We start from the raw sequence: 24,221 nt of genomic DNA, 5'->3' as shown, positions 1-24,221 counted from the left end.
TATCTTTATAATAAAATAAAATTTAAGATGTTATTTTAATGATTTTAAAATATTTATTTTGATAAATTATTTTTTCTACTCAGTCGATTTAATTACACATTGTTCAAATTTTTGTTTTCTCTTTATATGAATATTTTAGGATGTAACTATTATATTGTTATGAATAAATTTTGTCACTTTTGATGAATGTATGTTAAAAAAATTATTATCTTGCAGTAATTCTGTGATAATTATAGTATTTAAGTAACTATATTTCAAAATTTAACTTCATTTGTTAAATTCTAGCTTAAGAAACACATTATTTTAAATATTATATATATTTATTCAAACATATAATTTTTAAACGCAATTATTTTGTAATTTTGTAATCAAATAATGTATAATACAGGTAATATACTTAATATTGTGTATATTTATAAAATCATTTGTAAGAATATTATATGCTAGTATCTTTACTATACAATTTGTGACTGTTATATTACTTTAAATATGCAATTAAATTGTAAATCATTAACTTAAGTGTATTTATTAATCATTTTATATATAATATTTTTTAATGGTTAAATATGAATGTAATACAGCTCAAAGAAATTATTTTTGAATGCTTTTTTGGCTGAAAATTTTGTATTTATTTCCGTTAAATACATATTATAACAAATGTATTGCAATTTATAAAAATCTGTTCTAAACTTACAGATGTAAATAAAGTAAAGATGTAAATAATTACTTATTTCATTTATTATATTATATATTATATAATATGCATAATTTGTTTTAACTTAGTTCAGTTAATATTTATCGAACAAATAATCATTCATTTCTTAGCAACGGTGTATTATTTAATGGTATTATTAGCTGAAAATCAAACATGTTATATAAATCATCATTTTAGCATGTAAAGTAGCTCACGAAATACTTACGATAAAAAAACTTTTATATATATATATATTCTATGTGTTATATAAAACACTTTGAAATTTCATTAGTACTGCAATGAAACATGATCATTATGATTATACTGGACTTTGAAACCGATCTGAAAATATATATGAGAGTTACAAGGTATTTACTGCAAACATATATTTAGTAAAAAATAACTATACAGTACGAATACTGGTTTATTAATATAATGGATTTTGTGATCTCTGCGAAATTGGTATTTTTATTAAATATTCTATAACTTTTACATGCATTTTCAGATTGGTTTCAAATTTGATCAATATAATTATCATAGTTGTGTCTCGTGAAAGTGTTAGTAACGTTTGAAAATTGTTTTAATAATTTATATAACATATACAATTGTATATAAAAGCTTTTAATTTCATTCGTGAGTCACTATAGCTGTGTAATAATTGTACTAATTCAAAAAGGGCGCGTAACAAATCGTGTAGTTCCGTGTTTTCTCGGAAGTTTACGCCATCGTATCTGTAGCGGTAGCGAATAGCGTCACTAACGAAAGGGGCGACAAGTGCCACGGTCGAACTATTTACTTGAATCTGTGTGCGAGTTGATTTAGTGTGTGGGTCAAAGCGAAGGGGCAAAAAAGAAGTCATCCTAGGAATCATTGCCATCACACGTAAGTAATGAATATATATTGAATACATAATGAAAAAAGGTCATTATCGTCGGTACAAATATTGGTGGTTGCGAAACCTCTACATTCAAATTAATTTTCCATAACATTGGATCTGGCGGTTGAACACGATACACTATAAGTTGTAATCATGTTTCGCACAAAGTGGTAATAGATACTTTACTTTGATCTTTTTCGCTTTATTTCTACGAAATGTGACATTTAATAGTGATCTGTTTAAATATTCTCTTTTCAGTAAAGAACACGATCATTCATCTTTCTATCGGTTCTTGCAAATGGAGCACAGTCATAAGAATACCGACTGTTATTTTTTCTATTACTCAACATGCACAAAGGTATGTAAAATATAAAATGCACGAAACATTCGTTGTATTTAATCATCACCGTAAAATTTTAGATGTTGGATAGATTTGTTCCATATTGTTTCTGATACATTGAATTCGCGAGGTTAGATCGGCCATGTTGGTGGCAGGCTCTACGATATCATCCGTCGTTTTAAAATAATTAGTGAATCGTGTTATTTATATACCACAACAGTTGTATTTCTTCATTTCATGATTACTTTGAACTTTTTTTACTTTGACAAATTTAACTCTCTTATATTGTTTGCTGTGTTCGTGTCCGAAACAATTTTTGTTACTCGTGATGGTAATATTAATTGAAAATTGTGATGTTTGTCATTATGTACAAATAGTTAAATATTTATTTTCATAATGTATTATGAGAAATTATATGAAATAACATTAACTGTTGAATTTTGAATTGTTTGAAGTTTAAATTATAGATTAGGTTGCAGTATTTACAATGTACATGAGCACTGCAACTATTAATGATCATAATTCTTTGTTAGTTCATTATTATTATACTTTTGATGTATCTGTATTATATTATTTGTTTTTTTTTGTTAATTTATAATTATATTTGTAGGGTGATAACTGTCCATTTAGACATGAACCATCTGCCTTGGGTTGCGAAACAATGTGCGTATATTGGAAGCAGGGCAAATGCTTTGATGAACATTGTAACTTTAGGCATATGGAATTAAGAGTAAGCATCATTCAAATATTACAGATAGATAAATCATTAATTGGAATTTTAAATAGTTTACTAATGTTTCTTTGTTACTTGTTCGAATAGAAAAATCGCAAGTCGATCCCATGTTATTGGGAAACACAACCTGGCGGTTGTAGAAAACCACACTGTTCATTTATGCATAAAAACGCTCGTACAATTACTAATGATCCTATTAATCCAGTAAAAAATTTTGATTTAACATCAAAAACAATGAATCAAGAATGGTCAAATCGTCAAGGTAAGAGTATTATGTTATCATATGGGGTATTTCAAAATTAAACAATCAAATTATGTCAATATATAGAACAAGCATATTATATAAATATAGAAAATATTTTATTAACAAATATATTTAAATGAGAATATCCAGTATGAAGTAATAGCAGATTTGTTAATATGGTTAATATTTATTTGTTAATATTTCAGTATGAAAGTAAATCAACAGTGTTTAACTAAATTGTTTATTTTAATTATATATATTATTTTAAAGTATTGTAAGTTTAATTAAATATAAATTATCACTATATGACAGCAAAAGAAAAAAAATATGTACATCCATTTAATTTTACATTTCAAAATGCTGTTCTTGTTTTTAATGAAAGCTTTATTATTTATTAATGAAATATTAAATGTAACATTCTGGATATTTTGTTTCTATATTATGTTGAACTTTCTCGCGAATGTTATGCGATACATTATTGTTCTTATAACCTTTCATACAGGAATAAAATAAAATAAAAGGTCAACGATAGTATCATGATTAATATATTCATTATAATTAATTAATAAATTTTAAATTTCTGTTACATTCATAAAATATATTATTTAATTGTTTCATTTTAGAATACCCTGTACATTATGATTTTACAATATTTTATAATCTTATGTTGTTATTTTTATTTATTTTATAAGATCTTCTTTCATTGCTAACAGATGACACAAAATATGATGGTAGTAGTACTGAGTCAGATCAAGGTAGAGGAAGCAGTGAAGCAGGCAGTTTTATTGGCAGTCCAGCTGTTGATCCTCTTATCGTCAAATTTGAAGAAGGTATGAGGCTTTACTAGCCCCCCCGTCCATCTTTCAGCGTACATTATCTTACGTCGGCTACTCTTTCCCTTCCACCTAATCTACAAACAAGCATAAATATTCCTAATGCACTGAGTATTCCGAGTAATCTGACAATCCCTAATAACGTGTCTAACAGTCTCAACATATTAAACAATATTAACATTACGAACAATTTGAATATACCACAAGCTAATGTACAAAACTCACAAACTTCCCCTTGCCATCATGCATTATCATTTTCTCACCCACAAAATTTACATTCACATTCTCCTGGACAGTCATTGTCTCCACTACAAAATCAACAGAATTCTCCGCTGCTACAGCAGCCATCATATTCACCTATTCATACTCAGCAAACTTCTCAACCTCAAACATCAAGATTTCCTTTCCCATACCTTGAAATGACGTCATATAGACGATTTTAAAATTGCCGGGAATGCCCTAATTGTAACAATGTAAGTTTCTATTGACCAATAACCAGTATAGAAAAAATACGTTAATGAAATATTAAAACAAGGGAGAGAAACACAGATAAAATTATATGAAACAACTAAACATTGTCTTTTAAAAAAAGCTGGTGTAAAGTATTGTATAAACGTACAACATATACAATGCTTTATATGCAAAAGTGAAAAAGTTATACTTTCTGTTTTGCAGTAAAATTTATTACAGATTTTTATATTGATTGAGCACCAGGAATGTTAGTACATTTCCGATACTTAATCGATTTTCACTTAATTTATCTGATTCATATAAGACTTACAAATTAATACAATTAAGTTATTTAAGAAAGAAAAAGAAAAAAAAAGACAAGTTCATCATGAGAAAACAGCTTAAGCTGCATCAATGTCACTAAAAACTTATATGATATTTTGCTAATAGTAATGGCTTTTGATAGTGTCAGATACATATTGATGTATTGTAAATTTCCACAAGATACGTTTTAAATTTCCTCTTCAATAATAAAGACTGCACTACTTAGAATTTATTGATACATATAATAAAGTATTAATAGTTTTTATTTAGCTTACATAAAAAATGAAAGAGAGATAAAGATATATATGAAATTATATATATAAATATATGCAAGAAGAATATTTCATTAGTTATGAATATGTAGTGAAAAAGCAATAGGTGATCTATATCGTCGTCTTTATTATTGGATAGAATAAGGTTATAAAATTATATTGATATGTGAAGGATTTCTTTGAAAGATCATTTCGTACGTTTGTGTACATAACACTTTAAGAATTATAGTCAAAGGTGTGTGTTGTTTCAATATAATGATTAAATTACACATATAATTTTGTATACACATATAGTGTATACCATGGGGAAGAGGGATAACATGCAACATTTAGATTGATCCGATAACTCTGTGTTCTCAATGATATTGGTTTAAATTTACCGACTAGTTGTAATCAGAATTTACATCTATATTTGAACACAGTTATGGTTACATTATAATTATATTATAAATTAGAAAAGTTGAGAGTAACTGTATCATCAAAAATGAGCATGGTAACCTAATCATAAACTAAAGGAAAAAAAAAAACAAAAAAGTTAACAGAATAGAACGAAAAAAGAAAAAAAAAACGTAGATTTGAATATCAATTTTTGCAGGGGCTGCTATATCTAAACTTTGCCTGTAGCCCTCTAACTGCCTATGGCTATCTTTCTCCAGCGGCAGCGCGATGAGCCTTGAATTTTCCCGAATGCCGCATAATAGAAAAAACAAGATCGGAGTACTCACGTCTTTTCGTTGTGCTATAACACTAACGAAACACGAACCTATACCGGATGAAATAAGAAGATAGCTATGGGTCGTCGCTTTGCCACACACACACGATTTGAACTCGCACAGATTTCTTGATAACCAATTCGACATCCGAGACTGGTTTAGGGTGAAGTAGTTTGTTTAGTTTTTAATGGAGACTGAGTTTTCATATGTTTGATGTTTGATCGTTTGAAAAAGGCTCAAAAGAAAGGATACTTCTTTCGTCAGAGAGATGCCCTTGAAGCATAACCATTTGTGCAAAGTGATGAAAAAAAACAAAAAATCCAAAAAAAGATTATTCTAACATGTACTAATTTTTTGTTTGTGATTTTTAATACGGTTATGCTTTGAGCTAGATGAAGCGTAAGCGAGAGAAAAAATTATTCGAGTCGAATACTGCCCCAGATATATGCGCACATACGCGCATTTCTTTTTGGTATAATGTTGTATGTATTTTTTACATGCGATTCGTAATAATGTTTTTCGTTTGAGAAGAAAGAAAGACGATAAAGGCGAGATGGACGAACAAGAACGAACAAAGATATATGAACCTTCATTTATAAGGATATATATACATATGTATAAGCAGTATCCGATTCAATCGTAATATCCCAGCCTTGATTTATAATATAGCGCGTACACATGAAAGAAATATGATAAATGCCTTCATATGTTTTGGCTTCCCACACGAATTAGCGAGTTTTCAAATGGCATGGGATAATAAGTATAAAACGAGCAATAGCAGTATAGCTGTTCGTGTTTAGACGAAATTTGTTAATAGCAGCGTGTTGTATCAAAATTTTGTTGTGTTGTACAAACAGAAAGGAAAGAAAATCGCTTCTAAATCTTTCGATGTATAAAAGAGGGAAACGAATATTTTTCATCGAATCACGCTGCACGAGACAACACGAATCTTGAATCTGTATAAAAAAATTCTAACGTAAACATAAAATCTTGCAGCATGTTTCGTTTTACTCAAAGTTTCAATAATCGAAAATGTAAGAAATCTCCATGGTGAACGAGAACGAATGAGAAATTAATGACAGCATCGGGATTAAGAGAACTTTTTATTCTGATGATTCCTTCTAACGAGTTTTTTCAAATTTGTTGATAAGTGAATGTTAATCGTTCGATCTCGACCGAGGGAAATTTTATAGCTTAGATTCGTTTCTTTCGCCGATGATATCGTTATTCGATTATGTTGGATATTCTTGTACTTCGTTTTCCTACGATGAATCAGCGATTAAGAAGATTAGAGCAGAAAGCGAAGTAGATCGCACGGGAATATCAAATAAACGATCGAACAGTGAGGTTATATAATATAAATACGAAAAAGCTACGAGTATAAGTATATGAATATATATCGTCACAAATATATATTTGTGTATTTATACATAAAAACGAGATAATTCCTAAGGAAAGAGGAAAATGCAACTTTATATCACGTATTGCATGCATACACAGATACATATTTACATATACGTACTCTTAAAAAAGAAAAAGAAAAAAAAATAATAAAAAAAGAGAAATAAGAGCGGAACTTGGTGGAATAGTACGTGTAAATTTTGTTTCAGTCGCATCGTGATCGAGTAATAATTATATAATTGCTTCATTATTAGAAATATTTAAAAAAGAGGAAAAAAGACGTAGAATTTCTCATCATAAAAATATTCTAGATCCCAATGAAAGCAAGAATATATATGTACATATATATATGAATATACATATATTCCTTATTTTTATTACGGAATGCTATTTGCGCCTAGATCCGCACGAAGAGATATAATGAAAATAAAAAAAAAATTAAGTGTAATCTGCATTACGAGACTACCGTACAGCATGACGAAGTAATTATATTCTATTTAACTGCTAAATGATATATCCACGATCGAAATTAATCGTCGCCGTGTCTGAATGTCATCATCGATCACGAAATCGATAAATTCGGGATTATTATTGATTCTGCGATTTTATACGGGTAGGATTCTACGTTCTAGTGCCTAGATTTTTGTCTTTACCTTTTATTGAATTTCTCTTTCTTATTTCGATGAAAGCAAAAACAGCAACAACAAAGAAGGGTTAGAATAGAAAAAGAAAAGAACTTATTAGTTTGAGGTAGGAATAGCAGTGATCTTGAATCTCAAGATAACACTGCAGGATCTTTGTATTTTTTGTTTAACTCTTGAACATAAATATGCGAATGAAAAGAGCAAAATTTGTGATGTAGATCAAGAAACGCGCATGGAGAAGGGAGAAGGAATGAAAAGAAGAATGAGAAATGCGGATAAGCTTGAAAAAAAGAAAAATTATATATTATAGGCGATATAATAAGTGAGAGAGTGCGTGTATGTACGAGAAATTTCTCGATTTTTCGCTTTTTTCCTTTCTTTTCGCTATTAACAGTTTCTTGTCAGGAAAAAATATTCATTTAAAAGAAAAAAATGAAAAAGAACAAAATACGCGATAATAGTACGATACAGATTAGTTCGATAATTACAGGCCATTGTAATTATTGAAATAATCGTTTCCCAATATATGCTTTTGTAATATATTTGCAAATAATGAGAAATAGAGGATCGCGTTCGCGAGAGTTAGAAAGAAGTCAGAGAATGGCGAAAGACGTGAAGAATGAGGAAAAGTTCCGTGACAGGCACGCTATACTGTCGAAAATAGATGCAGAGTTAAATGATTGTTTGAAATGCAACAAGATCGTCTTTTGACCCGTTCTCGCGCAGCAAGTGCAATTATCGCATGTTCTTTTCAAAGCACAGGGCCTGTAATGCGTGCCACCTCTTGGCGAATGCGTGTGTGCGTGCTTATTGAGAGACGAAATAGTGTAAAACTTAATCTAGTACGTTTAACGAGCGAGGAGAAGGAAAGAAAAGAAAAAGAGAGAAAAAAGATCAGTAGCTGGACTCGTGTCGCCGGCGACGACCTTTAATCGCTATTTATTATAGTCGAATAACATTAGTAATTTTAATATATCGTTTGTTTCGTTCGTGTCAACGTTCAGCCAATCAAACGACGCTGGTTTGGTTTGATTTGATTTACAATCAATTACCGCGAGGGTCTTTCGATTGATTGAAAGAGTCGTTGATTACAAAATCATTCGCTTATCACAGGATCAGTAATTTACGTTCTCGTTTTCTATTGTATTTTATGAAAAAAAAAATTTCTCGGTCGATCATTGCAATTTATATAATAACACTCTTTATATAAATTCTTTTTTGTTTCGTTGATATTTTTCAAAGGTCTCAAATTTTAAAGCTTTCCTTTTTTTCCCTTTTGTAATATGCTTCTCGAGTTGTGTTTTTTTCTCCGTTTTAAGGGGTGTTCGATATGCTTTTTTGTTTTTCTTTGATCTGTGAATTATTTTTATTTTTAATTGTTAGTTATCGTGTGCGTTCAGCTGCAAATTGTTCTTAAATCATTGTCCTCCATCCGGGAGATGGACCTTTATTCGAATTATATTATATTACTTCGTCGATAGATGACTTTTTTTTCTGTTTTGTTCCTTTTCCTTTTTTATTTATTGTTACCAAAAGTCGTCATTGCAGCGGCATGACCGTTATTATCTGTCATTCGTATCTCTGTTGTATTGATATATATTGTTACTTGCGTATTTTTCCTCGAATTGTAACGCATGTGTTCTCAAAGTCGCGCGTGCGATGCTTGGATCAACGGCAATTTCAAAAATATGTCTCTATTCCAATATTCACAAAAAGAAAAATTTGCAAAACGTCAACAGGAAAATATAATTATTGAAATAATTAAAACAAAAAGAATTATTCTATATTAAGAATGCAAAAAATTATATAATTTTTAATGATTGAATCATTTCATTGAAAAATTAATAAAGAACGTAGGAAATTGTCGTTGAATTCGTTTAAAATAACTTGTAAACCTTTGTTTGGCGATTGACGATGAAACAAAAGGTGACCAAGTCTCTTCAATTTCAAAAATAAAAACGGATTCGATTAAAAGTGAGAAAGTGGGGGGTGAGAAAGTAGAGAGAGAGAGAGAGAGAGAGAGAGAGAGAGAGAGAGAGAGAGAGAGAAACAGACAGACAGACGGACGGACAAATAGACAGGCGGACAGAGAATGAGGAGAGGAGAGAGAGAGAGAGAGAGAGAGAGAGAGAGAAAAGTAGAGAGATTATACGCTGAATATGCGATAAATAATTCCGTACTAATCCATGTAAACGAATGGAAAATATTAATTTTTACCGAGACGATTATTTGGATTCCAATAAACTTGATGCCATGAAATGAAAGGGAAAATAATGCTAGTGTGACAGAGACAATTTTTTCAATTTATTATTTATTTATAAAGATACAAAATTCGCGTTTTATAAAATTAATTGTATCGTCTTTTTACATTGGTCGAATAGCTTTTTTGAGCCTATTTTTTTGCATTTGTTGTATCGAATCTGAAACTATCACAAATAGTTATTTTTGCATTTATCCAAGGCATTATTATAAAACAATTGCATCATACTTTAATGTCTAATTAAAAATTAAGAAATATTCTATTCAAAAATGATAAAACACTGTAATTTTTTAATTGATTGATTCATTAATGATTTAATGATTAAAAATTATAAATTAATGTATTTTAATATTTCGTTTAGTTTTAAAGTCATCGCTATGGCCCTGGACTAATAAATAACCAGTAAATTGCAAAAGCATTCCCAGCGTTGAAATAAATGTTATTTGTGATAGTTTTTCTTTCAAATTGCGTTTCAAAATTTTTCAGAATTTCTCATTGAGTGTTGCGAAGCATTTGATCCTTACTAATTTGTGTTTTGTGAAATTTACCATGTCTGCCGCTCTTTTGCGTTAAAGCTATGCATCGCGACACTTGATATTGCGAATGCCGCATAGTGACACACTATACCTTTTTCTCACGACCGAATTGTTGTCCGGAATAATTTAATCCACGTGATTGCAAATGGATGATCAAATTAATTTGTAAAATGTTCACAAACATTGTACCTAGTTAAAAAAGAAAAGAAAAACAACAAGAAAAGGGAGATTTTTCGACAACTACTAAATTAAAGATAATTAGATGACAATTTCACTCGAAACTCGGCTTTTCTGGTTATTTTCTCAACGTCAACTTTTTTCTTTATCGATGATCGATTCATTGACTGTGTTGTGCCATTGTCGAGCGTTTATCCACGTTTTCTTACTTTTAATATATCTATAATATTTATTATATAAGTATATATATATACATATATATTAAATATTATATTAAACATTATATTAAATATATATAAAATATTTATATATTTATGTATATTCATATCCATATATATAAATAAATAAATATTAAATATATATATATGTTATACAATATACATTATATGTATTATATATATACATATACATTGTAAAAGTCTTAGGCCATTTAAAAAATATTTTTATACAGAAACAAGTCTTTGTGGTGCTTCTTGTTTGTAGGTTTTCTCTATCCACAATTTATTTAGGAATAGTGTTTTAAATTAGAAAAGGGAAATCAAAAACGTGAAAATTATTTGAAATGACAGTTTAAAATAAATTTGTTCACATATTATTCAGAGAAAACAAAAGAAAGTTGCACAAAATATCAATTATTTTAAATTAATAAATATTTTTCAATATATTATTAATAACAAATTACTAATAATTCTAGAGTCAAATATTTCTTCCGTAGTTAAAACGAAATTTATTTTTTAATAAACGAAAATTAAATTTTTTAATAAAAACAAAAGATTTCCATTTGATATCTGGCTTAAGATTTTTGCACAATATTGCATATACATATACATATGTATGTATGTATATAGAAGAAAGAGAGAAAGGAAATATTGTTTTAAATATTGGCTGGTTCGTGTACTTCCCAATTGTGTGGAGAGAGAAGCCTGGAGGGAACTAGAAAAAAATCCAAAAGCGACGAATTTTCAAAGAGACTTTTGAAAAGTAATTAGTAAACAGAGAACCAAAAAGAGAAAGAGAGAGAGAGGAAATAAGAGAGAAAGGAGCACAAAGAGATGATAATGACGACGATACTAATTTACCTATTGGATTTTAAGCATAGATTACCTGATCACGTAAAATTAAAGAAGTTTGTACAGGTAGTGCTAGTTACTCTTAAACTGTAGGAAATAAGAAATTGTTAAAAGGGACGAAAAAGAAAAAGAAAGACACAAAAAAAGATAGAAAAAGGGAGGAGAGAGATGGATCACCGAACTCATATCCAAGGAAAATCGGTCAAAGTATTGGAATTGTACTCTACACTTTCGTTGTTTCTATTTTCAAACTCAAACTTTTCCCCATAATCTCAACCGGAGATCGAAGGCTACTTCAATCTACCAAAAACGACAATTAGACAATAACAGAAATAATCTACGATCAAAACTCAGAGTAAGCTCACTTTACAGTTAATTAAGAGCCTTTCAAATGATTCTAATCTAAAAGACGCTTGGGAGACTCCAAATAGAATTTTAAAACGAATCAAAAGTAAACATAAATAGAGATTTTTAAAAGAAAATTCTTAAACAAATCAAAAGTAAAGACACAGAAATTTTTTAAAATATTTGTAAAATGTTCTAAAAAAAAAAAAACGAGAGATGAAACATATCTAAGGATTTTAACAACAAAATGGAACATCTTCGTTCAATAATAAAACAGAGATTTCCGCAATTTCGTGGTATGTTTCTTCCAGAATCGGACAATGAAAGTGTACCGTCTCCGGTAAAGCCGCAGCTGAGGGTACCATACTGCAAAACATACGAGGAGATTCGTCTGGAGGAGATTCAAGCCGAAAGCGCCGCCTACTATTCCTATCAGACTGAAGACTATCACAGTGATGTTGGTGGCGGGAAGATCAAGACTCGTAGGACCAAACAAATCTGTCGGTATCTGACAATGAACAACGATTCGAGCGACAAAAAAGGATTGGACTTCGAGGTCCTCTCACTGGATGAAATTCGTCGTCGAAAATACAAAGGTTTTGAAGAAAATAAAATCAGAAGCACAGAATCGATGGATTCAATCAATACAAAGGAATCGGCAGAATTTCTGAAAGACGCTGTAGAAACAGAAGCTGAATTTAAAGAAGCAATTTCTGTTAGAGGAGTGAAGAGACGCTTGGAAAATGTAGAAGAGAACACTTCTAAGCGCAAAGTGAAGTGTAATAACGATCGTAGCGCCATCTCGAGCAGTGTGCCGCCTGTGAAGCTCAGAAGATCTCCAAAGAGGTTGAGTTTGCTACACAGTGAAGAACGAGATGAAAAAATTGGTCAAGAGGAGCAAATCGAAGAAAAGAAAGAAGGATCTGGTAGAAATAGTCCCGAATCAAGTTCTATGGAAAGATTGAACGAATCAAAGTCGATGAATTCCAATAGTAGACCTAGGAAAAATGAAGTTGAGGTTAGGCTATGTGATAGCAGCACGAATGAGGATCAGGTGCAATTAGAAAGAAGGGAAGGGAAGAAATCGTTTGATACGTACACTGTGGTGGATTCTAAAGAAGCAGACAGTTTGTTGAATGTAAATGAAGAGGATTATTTGACATTGGACATGGCGTCGGATGATATTTTGAAGGATATCGACGCGTTGCTAAAAGATAAAACCTCGGTTTGGAGGAGAAGCTAAGGAACGTGTACTTATGTGAAAAATCGACTGGAATAACATTTGCTCATTTTCTATGGTTTGTTTCTCTTTCTATCAATAATCGATGAGTGGAGAAATAAAATTCTTCGGTCGACTTGCTTTCCACATTTTCGAGCTGACTGAGGGATTCTATCTGGTTTTTTTTTTACCACAAATGAGATAAGTGAGACTGTCCATAGATAGAATTTTGTCGTAGGTTGATTCTTCAATAGACGAAGAAGGTTTTTAGATAATTATTGTACTAATTATCGTTGTGGAGACTAGTAAAAGGTGAGGAGAATCGTATTTTCGAATTCGATTGTTTCGTGGAGGCCTGTATTCTATTTAAGCTATATGGGCGTGATTTATTTCTGAAGGAATGAATGAAGAATTTTAGATTCTTGCGTGGTTATTGATCAATACCTAATATTTTTGTTCTGATTTAGCAGAATATACAGGGTATCCCAGTAATCAAGGTATGATTACATAACACTCTACGTGATAAAGCAAATTGAAAATATAGAATAACATTTGCCAAACTTGTCAAATATACTTAAACTTTGCTAATTCCAGGCTACGCAGGAGTAGATAATCGATATGAGGTTATTCTATGTGCGGAAATAATTACAGACTGTAGAATACAATTTTTTCATCAATTTCAGGATCAATTTCCGTTTCCGACAATATTAAATTCGATAATTTGTTAAATTTACGTATTACATCAAATCAATTTTTAATTAAATACGTTCGAAGCCTATTTTCTTGAAAACGAGACTTTAAACGGAAGAATTGTATTCCACATTTTTGTCTGATTTTCGCATGTGGAATAATTTCCTGCTGATTGTTCACTCGCATACTAATAAGTAATTATTCAAGTTCACGTGTTGTATCAAACAAATTTTTAAATTCGATTTTATTAACAATGAAAATTCCGTATAAAAAACTTTTATTTTATATCTTCGAGTTATTTTTTACGTAGAATCACGCATTTGTTGATTGTACTACGATAGCTGGGATTCTCTGTATTCTTAGTATTTCCAATATTTTTAAAATTTAATATTCAATTTCATTCAACATTTTTTCTTTTATCTACTTAATATAAAATAACTAATAATTGGAAAAATGAATGATTGATTTGAAAATATAAATTAATTTGGGAAAAATAGTATCGGTTTAATGTTTGCAGATGGTTCATGGACCTTGCTTGTTTATTATTCCAGTATTTTTTTGTTCGATATGATTTTAATACAATGCTATGTATCTTATTATATAGTTTCTGTGTTATAATATTTGGTCACGATGATTACTCTCGGAAACGAATGCATTTCCACCTTTTTTATTTATCCTTCCGTATTTTTCTTCTGATTACTACGCGCGTTTTATTTACTCGAACAAACGAGATAAAATTTCTTGTACATCATATATGTATTATATTTATATACAGAGTGCAAAAAAAATAATGATCTGAAATTTTAAAAACTTACAATACTTATTAAGCGGAATAAAAGATGCTTAATCAATATTGGATCTATAATTAATTTTATCAACAAAAATGTAATTTTATATTTTCAAACAATTTAGGTACTTACGTCTCGTGATAATACTATTATTAAAATTTATTATATAAATCAAATATAATAAAATTTAATAATAAAATTCACATGTAAACAGAAATATTTATCGAAATTGAAATTTAAGGAAAGATACCACCAATATCAATAAAATATCATAGTTAACCGTAACATTTTATTATTTACTTCAAAGAGACGTTTAATTTGTTTTTCATTTATATTCAATATTGTGTTATCTTGTTTGATAGATATATACACATTTTCTACTTTTATAATTCAACTACGTTATTAAATAATGTAGTTGATTAAATTAATAGAATTAAGTAAATTAAATTTGGGGGCTAAGATTATATTCTACACTATCTACAAGTATTAATTTTAGAATCAATGTTGATTGAACATCTTTTGTTCTTTTTAGTAGATATCGTAAGTTTTTAAAGTGTAAGATACTTGCTTTTTTAACATTCCTATTATACAGGATAACTCATCTAATTTTAAGTCACCAAATGACTTATAATTCTGATTTTTTATATGAAATGTATATCGTTTTTGTTCTGATCTAGCAGAATATACAGGGTATCCCAGTAATCAAGGTATGATTACATAACACTCTACGTGATAAAGCAAATTGAAAATATAGACTTTTCTCTGAGATGTCTTTTCTTATAACAGTTAAAATTACACGATTAATTTAATTACTCTGTATATAAATAATTAAATAATTTAAACAAGATGCTGAGAATATTTTATTCTCGTGTAGAATGAGATATTTAACGAATAATATTTGAATGCATCTCCATATTTCCTAAAAATATGTTGTTAGAGAAATATCGCCTTTAAACATATTTTTTACTGTCCAACGTTTTTTCAATTATTTTTGATTCAAATTATTTTTATTTTAGAGGAATACTTTTCGTCGTTTAACATCATTTGCAGAATATTAAATGATTATCAAAAAAAGTTGAGACAAATTATAAATAATGTGTCGAGATGAGTAAATTTTTAAATAATGATGCTTGTTAATTAGTAGTAAAAACTAGAACATTTATTAAATTAAAAATATTTGAAGATTGGACTCAAAATGTCAATTATATTCTTCGTTGTGTAAAATGATTTAAATTTCGTTTTCGCTAAAGATTTTTCAAAAGCAGTTTCGATTGAAATTGAATCGAGATCAAGATATAATTGATTATTATAAAATTACAGCAGGATTATTTTGTATTCTATGAAAAATAAGAACAACTAATAAGATAGTATCAATGTGTATACATGTCTGTTTAATGTGAAATTCTTTGATCTATTCTATTTTAGATATATTACGAAACTTTGAATTGAATGGAAGAGTTCTCTCACATCTCGCTAGTATTGTCAGTAGCTTTACTGTAATATTAACAATTTATACTTTTAATTTTGTTGTCAATTTCAAAATGTCGTTAGATATTTGTACGAAAAGAAAAGTTTCGTAAAATATCGAAAATATAAATTATCAAAAAAGTATGGATGAAAAAATGAACTTTATTAAAAGAAAGTAACATAACATGAATGATGATTAAAAATAATTAAAAAGTGTTTAAAAAATAATTATAGATTAATTAAATAATAATTTTTTAATTTAAGTAAATGTTATTTTCCAGATGAATTGGTACAAAAGATTTGAGCACTTTTTTAAAATGTGAAATTTTTACATTTTTAAGTGATATTCAATTCTCTTTTAATCAAACTACAAACCTATACGCTTACAATCAAGCTACACCTCTGTAGACGAATAAACCAAATTCTGTGAAAATTGTTGCCTACGTTTTATTCGATATGAATCTTGTGGTAGGAATTAGAAGGTCAATGAATTCCATGTTGTTTCTCCAAAAGTTAAACAAATTTATAGATCGTTCATTCTGTTGGTTATTCGATATTTCTACAGATCGAGGTACCTTCTGATGCGATTGTGCCAAAGAAGTATTAAATTGGAACAAATATACGATCGTTACATTTGCAAACTACTGCACATTATGCTTGTTTTCCTTTATTATATGTTCTATTATATTGATTTATTGATACTTTTTAAAATTGAGATATAGGAATGATGAAGGAAAACTCGAATTCGTTATTTTTAAAGTAATCAATTAAAGTAGTGTTGTAATATGTATTTTAGTAGGATTTTTTAATTGTAATTTTATGATAGTAACTTATATTTGAAAATGCGAGTTATGAATTATTTAAAAATTCACGTAGATTTCATTTTATACTTTGCATAACCTGATATAATTCAATATAATCAAATATTTGAGAATATCGAAATATTCTATAATGAGTATTTCTAAGGTAAGTGTTATTCAAAATTAAAATATATAGATATCAATTAATATATTGTAAAATGATATTAAGAAGGAAATTGTATTTATTTGTTTTATATAGAATGACATAAAAATCGCATTTTTTTTTTTTAAGATAACTTCAGAATAAATTTGATTTTCTCTTTTGTACGGACTGATACATTTCTTTTAGCATACTTTTATTTTTTTAAATAAATGACTCGAATATTTAGTCATTTACAAAATAATAAATAAAATAATTGTTTCGAAATATTATTTCACATGTTTAAAATACATATGTTGAAGTGGTTTTTCTCAAATAAAAATTCTCAAGGAAAATAAAACGGGTTTTAAAAATTATATTTCTATGCTTTCGTGACGTATAAATTAACAGTTTCAAAATATTTTATTATATTTCAAAGAATAATGCAATCGAAGATTAATACGTGTAAAGTTCATTTAAAGTACTTCAAAATTAGTTTCAAAAATTAAGAAATTAATATTAAGAACATCCATGCGTAAGAAGTAACGCTCTATAATCAAGATGCGGAAGAAATAAATATTTTATTACAAAATCTCTTTCCTTTTGGATAGAGATAACTATTATTGTCCGAAATAAATACATACATATATGTCGAAATAAGTTATTTATTTGATAGAAATAAAAATAAAAACGAGAAGGAGAGCACTCATTGTCAGTGCGTAACTAAGTACATATTATATAGTTTTTGTTGTATGAAAGGATACTATTCAGTATTAATTATTTTCAACCTAATATAAGCTAAAAAAGTAAAATAAAATACAGATAATTGTAGAAGCTTGAAATAAACGTCAACTCTCTTCTATAACATCTATTAATTAATTATTAATATTTATTATAATATCTTTCATTAAATTTTAAATATGTTGGTGTAACTTATTTTCCATTTTAGTTATTAACGATAATTATTGGTAATTAATAAATTATTTGATAGATTTTACCGAATCTATAAAGCATAGATGTAATATGAATATGTATTGTTAAATTTAATATCCTCCTGTAAATAATGAAGAATTGAAGAAAAATAAGAAGATGGAATTTTGAATTGTAAGGTAAGTGGTAAAATCGAAGATTACTTAAATGCACACACTATTTATTTTGAATGCATAATCGTACGGTTAACATACCTGGTTTCGCGTCATTCTGGTTGATCAAAATCTTGCACCGGATATAAATCATGAGTTCGACCACGCTTTTTAATCGGATATTTGGGGGATTAGAATCAACTATAATATAAATGTGAAGATATTCTTTACGATGTACACACAACAAACGTTCAATTACTCTTGCTTCTTTCCGACTCCTTACACGAATATAAATAATACCGACTTAAAAACTATGTTTTTTTACGCTCTCCGTTTTTTTGTTTTATTTATTCGCCTATAGAAATTACGTCTAAGAAACTGTGGTTTAAAATCTCTGCGAGACTCTTGATTGCTAACGAGATTTTTTTCTTTAACGATACCATTTTCCTCTATTTTTTCTTTTTCATTATTGTTGTTCTTCCGCAAAAATAATTATTCCACGAATTTTATTCTACAACTTTTTTTCTCTTAAGTTTTTAAACAAATTCTTTTCTTCTTCGAATTGTTCGCTGCTCTGATTCGGATATGAATTATTTTTTCTTTAATTTATGTTATGATAAGTAAAATTGTGGCCTCGTAGTCGGAGAAAATAACAACGCTTGGAATTAAACTTGGTTTACATCGAAGAATGATAAATATTTATGCACAATGTTTTCTTGTAAGAAAATACATACGTCAGATGTTAGGAAAGATTTTTTCTTTAATTTTGGAATCAAAAAATACAACATAATTACAAACAATAAAAATAGTAGTCATTATATATTAAGCTTGGTCGAAGTATTAAGATTTTTAATTATAGAACAAATTTTGGAATTTACGAAATATCAAATTTTCAAATCTTTCGTTTCACGAATTTTTGAATCTTTAATATTTCAAATCTTGAATTTTTCAATTTTCCGAAATTTCAGGTTTTTAAATTATCAAATTGTTGATATTGTTCAATTCTTTTCTGTCAAATTCTGTCAAATTGTTCAATTCTTTTTTCCTACTTTTCACTTGAGTTTTCAAAAAGATAAGAAAATAGAATGTTATGTAATAATTGAGGAAGGGCATCTTAACTAATGATAATAAATATTTATAATAACATAATAATAATAACAAAACTTTCCTAACATCGTCTGTATCATACATAGCGTTAACAAAAATCGAAAAGTAAATATAAGATTTAAACGTGATACATGTCTATTAATGTTTACCTCCAATTTTCCTGATTTATTCGTATGACTGTGTTATATTGCCACTCATAACAAAACATTTTAAACATCTAGTTCTGACCGAATGTCTCAAAGTCCTTTTCTAAATAGATAAATTGTTCGATTTCTGCTGGTCGATAATAAGGTATTACACCAATATACCTTGGCTATCTATAATTACTTAATTATCATCGAAACGAAAACACTTCGTTACGTAAATCCCGCTAACAACATATTGAAAAATTTCGGTACCTAGTAGGTTCACTACAAAGAAATTTCATCTATGATGTCATCATGGACTACCATAGATGTTGGCGAATTTGACGCCATTTTGTCTCATTGATAAATGCTTTTTGTAATCGTAACTCGCGATATAAACAAGAGATTTCTTTTATTTAAGAAAAAAATTGCACACGTTCTGAGAACTATTTTATTTATCATATTAGAGACCAAAGGAATTTTCTAGTCAAGAATATCTTTTTATCTTGCGGTTGCTTTTAAGGCTCATATAGAAACATTTGAAAATTAGGAAACATGTTTCAACGTTAAAAACTTATATGGGGGTTCAGATGAAACACTGATGGTAAAGTGAGAATCCGCGTATACAATCGAATACCTTGATTAACTCGAACCTCTATAGTTTGGAAACCTTTATAAGATTACAATTTTTGTATATGTTCTTTTTCGCTACTGTGAAAAGCTCTAAAACTCGAAATATAAACTTATTTTACTTCGAATTATTTGTTACGCGTTTGACTCTTATTTTACCTCTATAACTCGAATTAGAAGAAGCCCAATCTCTGTCGCGAGTCGAATTTTACTTCTATATCGATAGGTACTATATGTATACATATACGTACGTATCTATGTCTTGCAATGAAAAATCATATTTTAATCTGCACTCACCATGATTCTGATTCTTGCATCATATGCGTGCCCATCACATACAATCAATATAACATAAACTGCCATTTATTTTTCTAAACAAATAATAGATCTCTAAAAGTTGAATGTGTTCTTCTTAGAGTTTTTATAATTTGGAGAATATTAACCCTTAACACTTTGACTGCCACGTTGGTCATATATGACCGGCCACGGTTCCTCCTGTGACCACGGTGGTCATTGGTGACCGGAGTGCTTGAACTTCTTACATAATATTTTACCAAATGTCCTAATGGACAAATTGTAAAATGATTTATTTAAAAATAAAAAAAAAAATTGTGAAAATTGTATGAAAATTGACAGTTAGGGCATTTTGAATATAACCGATAAATAGAAGATATTTTCAAACAAAAAGTGCCCCATTGAACAATTAAACATTTTAATTAGAATATCAATAAAAAAAAAAGAACAAATCTTGCATCTAACGGTGCACTGTGTTTGCATCCATATCTTTGAGGGGTAATCTACGAATATTATTATAAACATAGCTTAGAAAATAATTGTAAATGCTGCTTTATAATCATATATATAATTTAAGTTAGAAGTGTGCATATACATACATAAAATGAGCAAATACTGTTTACTAATATCTTCTAGACGTTCCAACAATATATTCTGGACGTTTTGCTTACGATGAAATAACGAATGCGAATAGTTTGTTGATATAAACGAAGCCTTGTTATAATATATCGCTATCAACTGTTACCAAGGCGCCACGGTGGTCATCCGTGACCACCAATAAGATAAACGGTCCATTAAGGAAGAATGTTGTCTTACATCATCAATTTATTACTATTTTGCTATTATATGCTTTGAATAATAAAAATATTCCCGTGGCGTCCTGAGCGAAACATGTGATTTCGGTGTGGCAGTCAAAGTGTTAACTGATATCGTTGGGTCAGTGGTGTTTTTAACGGTTTGAGTTAAAACACTTGATTTTAATAAAGTACTTCATTTCAATTTATATTCTGGATTTTTATATGATAAAGACCATTAGGACGATTTATTATATAACATACAGAGAACAAACTAAAATTGAATATTCTAGAATTAAGTAATCAATTCGCATCTCAAATCTAATCTCTTGTGAGTAATTATGACCCGATGATAACGATACTATTTCAAGGTTAATCTTTGTATTTATTATGCCTCTTTTAGTGCCGTTTTCGTTTGTTAAATCTCTCTTATTAGATCAGATCAAACTTTCTTATAGATCGGACAAACCCTTCACAACTCGAAGATTTTAGGTTTTCCACTGAGATTCGAGTCATCGAGGTTCCACTGTATCAACAATTACTTTCTTAAATGTTTAATACAAGATCAATTGTCCCTTTAGCATTTTTTCATTTTTCAAGATATGTTGAGATATTTGAAGCTCCCGCTTTTTACCTTTCAGGTAAAGGTATATTATACATTACGAATATTAGTTTTTTTTCGAGATACTACGGTCCAAGATAACATTTGGAAAACTGGGAGACATGGATCCTATTATTAGACTGCGGATTTCTATGGAAAGTTTGAAAATGCTCAGACACGTAGAACGCACATAATATGTAAAAATATACTTTCGATATAAAATATTGAAATATTTTAATTCGATATAAAATATAAAATATCGAATGTATAGCATTCTCTAATTTTTATTAGGTAAAATAATATTATACCTATGTAGTTTTCATTTTGTAAATTATGTTCATAAAAATAGAAATTTGCATAAATATCCGCAGTCCACGCATTATAAATGAAGCCATTTATATTTTATTTTTAGAATTATGTATAACCTAAAACTTTTCTAAATGTTAGTGTATTATAATTCGTATCGTTATATCATTGTGTCCATTATTAACAAAATTCGTTTCGAAAGAGTCGACCTTTATGTGTCCATATTATATAACAAGTGAATATACAAATTTGCTAATGCTTTCAGTTTTACTATATGGCTTCAATTTATTTCACGCAAATTTTACTTTTATTCAATAAATTCATATTCCGCAAAATAATTTTGTTCAATCCAACTTCTTTGGTCTCTAGCATTAGAAAAAATACAACAGCTATATAGAAATGTAAAAGAGATCAAGAGATTACAATCGTTTACGGCATAAACATTACACTATTACCATAGCTGTTTTGATTGTTTTTATAATCAATACGTACTGATTATGTTAATCCCCGACTTGTTTTATTTCCTTCTTACAATATCGACGATACGCGAGTCTACGACTAAGAGACTTCTAAAGATGATCTTTCCGTAAGTCTGCTCGAGGCAAAAGTGTCTTGTCATCATGCTTTTAGGCGTGTACGAGCATTTTGAAAGTAATATTTACCAATTGATCACTTTCTCCTCGATCGATATTCACGAAGCTCGAATTTCATCTTTCGTAGATAAGTCTCCGTTCAGAAGTATCAAGATATTTTCTGGTTTAATAAGTCTATCTGGATGTAATAATTGCTGTAAATTGTTAACTACATGATTGTAGACGATCATGATTTTGCATGTACGACAATGATGTTAAGAGTTTGCAAGAGTTACAAGGTGAATGTACTGAATTAGATAATCCTAATTAACAATTAATGTTCCTTTGACACAACATATTCTTGAATTTCAGAATTTATAAATCTTCAAATTTTAGAATCTCCGATTTTTTAAATATTCAAATTTTGAAATTTTTGAATGTTTATGTTTTCGAATTGATAAATAAGTCTTTAGATTTTTGAATTCTCAAACTTTCAAGTTAACAAATTCTTGAGTTTCCGAATCCTTGAATTTTCGAATTATGAAGTTTCAAACTTATGAATTTTCAAAATTTTAGCATTTCCGAAATACCAAGTATTAAAGTTTTCGAATTTAGCATTCCCAAATTTTTCCAAACTCCCGAATTTTCAAATTCTCAAACTTTTAAATTTCTAGATTTTCAAATCTTCAAAGTTTTCGAATTTTCAAATATATGATTTTTGTATGTATCTTGAGATTCTGTTACCTTCATCTGTTTTTCAAATTATATATTAATTCTTAAGGATTGTAGTAATAATTTCCCAATTATTTCCAAGATTAATCTCACGTTCTGTAAATATCTTAATACTTACGAACAGTGATATATTTCAAAAGATCGGATGAAAAATCACTTGAAGAAAAAGCAACTGAACATAATTTGTAATTTATACTCGTTCACGTCTAATATTTTGCAAAAACTTTCATCTCGCACAAAAGAAACTTTTTGCAAAACTTGTTCTTTTTTATGCTTGATGGATCTTGTATCAGACGTGACGTTTATCATCGTCATTTATTTTATTCTCCTTCCTCGTATGTTCTTCGAACGATTTCCAAGAGATCGCCTTTGAATACTCAAAGGCAGTCGACGATCGTCGACGACAGTTGAATCGATATTTTACTGAACGATTGCAAGAGCTGCCCTTTCATCGATTTCGAACGTCTTCTCCTTGCGTTCTCTTGTATCTAACGTTTGTAAAACTAACGTAAGTCAAAGAAGCTCAAGCCTACGGAGAGGATGTCGACACCGATGACCACCACGGTCACTGTAACCGAGGGGACCAATATTGCGCTGCCATATCTGGTGCTGGTTGACCTGGTACTGCAATCGGTACACTGACACCCGGTGATATCAGACCTGTAAGATGATTTAACGTTTATTCAATGGGTTTGTTTTATCGCTTAACACATTGTGGATCAGATATTTTATTGTTGACTACGACCAGCTATCTTTTGCGTGAAATATTTTAAAATTACTTATTTATTAATTGTTAGTAGTTAAAAATCATTGCCATGTTAGATATTTATTTCCAACAAATATTTCAAAATTATCTACGTTTTCAAAATAAAGGTAATTATAATTTTTCACGTACTAAAAGTTTCTTTAAGTATGATACTTAGCAAAACGTCCATTTCTTTTTCCATTCGTAATGCATACTA

The 24,221-nt window shown here is 29.0% G+C and overlaps 2 protein-coding genes across 6 annotated transcripts in view; one reads left to right on the top strand and one right to left on the bottom strand.

The window, feature by feature from the left end:
- The first annotated feature begins 1,418 nt into the window (after positions 1-1,418).
- Positions 1,419-15,990, top strand: LOC122566858 (zinc finger CCCH domain-containing protein 11B-like). Of its 2 annotated transcripts, none has more exons than XM_043724703.1 (6): positions 1,419-1,576; positions 1,830-1,929; positions 2,522-2,641; positions 2,732-2,906; positions 3,602-3,718; positions 12,225-15,990. In XM_043724703.1, exons 2-6 carry the CDS (start codon positions 1,870-1,872, stop codon positions 13,154-13,156), a joined length of 1,404 nt encoding a protein of 467 aa, XP_043580638.1. In that variant the 5' UTR covers positions 1,419-1,576; positions 1,830-1,869; the 3' UTR covers positions 13,157-15,990. The 2 variants fall into 2 exon arrangements, with proteins under 2 accessions (XP_043580638.1, XP_043580637.1); XM_043724702.1 differs by lacking the exon at positions 1,419-1,576 and adding an exon at positions 1,607-1,741.
- A 5,074-nt stretch (positions 15,991-21,064) lies between these two features.
- The window catches only part of LOC122566857 (paired box protein Pax-6-like), a 144,369-nt gene continuing 141,212 nt past the window's right edge, over positions 21,065-24,221 (bottom strand). For 3 of the 4 annotated variants that reach the window (XM_043724698.1, XM_043724700.1, XM_043724699.1), the window contains one exon: positions 21,065-23,919. In XM_043724698.1, coding sequence (XP_043580633.1) covers positions 23,825-23,919 — 95 coding nt within the window. In that variant the 3' untranslated portion in view covers positions 21,065-23,824. The remainder of the gene's footprint in view (positions 23,920-24,221) is intronic. The other variant, XM_043724701.1, reaches the window with a different exon arrangement.

The sequence above is a fragment of the Bombus pyrosoma genome, linkage group LG4 (genome assembly GCF_014825855.1).
Source record: "Bombus pyrosoma isolate SC7728 linkage group LG4, ASM1482585v1, whole genome shotgun sequence".
NCBI lineage: Eukaryota > Metazoa > Arthropoda > Insecta > Hymenoptera > Apidae > Bombus > Bombus pyrosoma.
Note: the sequence above shows the minus strand (reverse complement) of the source record. Positions and strands in the feature narration are given on the sequence as shown.

Bases quoted from the DNA above. Each gene is read 5' to 3' on its own strand.
- LOC122566858 (XM_043724702.1), top strand. The intron at 2,642-2,731 runs GTAAGCATCATT...TTGTTCGAATAG, and splicing joins TTAGGCATATGGAATTAAGA to AAAAATCGCAAGTCGATCCC. The intron at 2,907-3,601 runs GTAAGAGTATTA...CATTGCTAACAG, and splicing joins AGAATGGTCAAATCGTCAAG to ATGACACAAAATATGATGGT.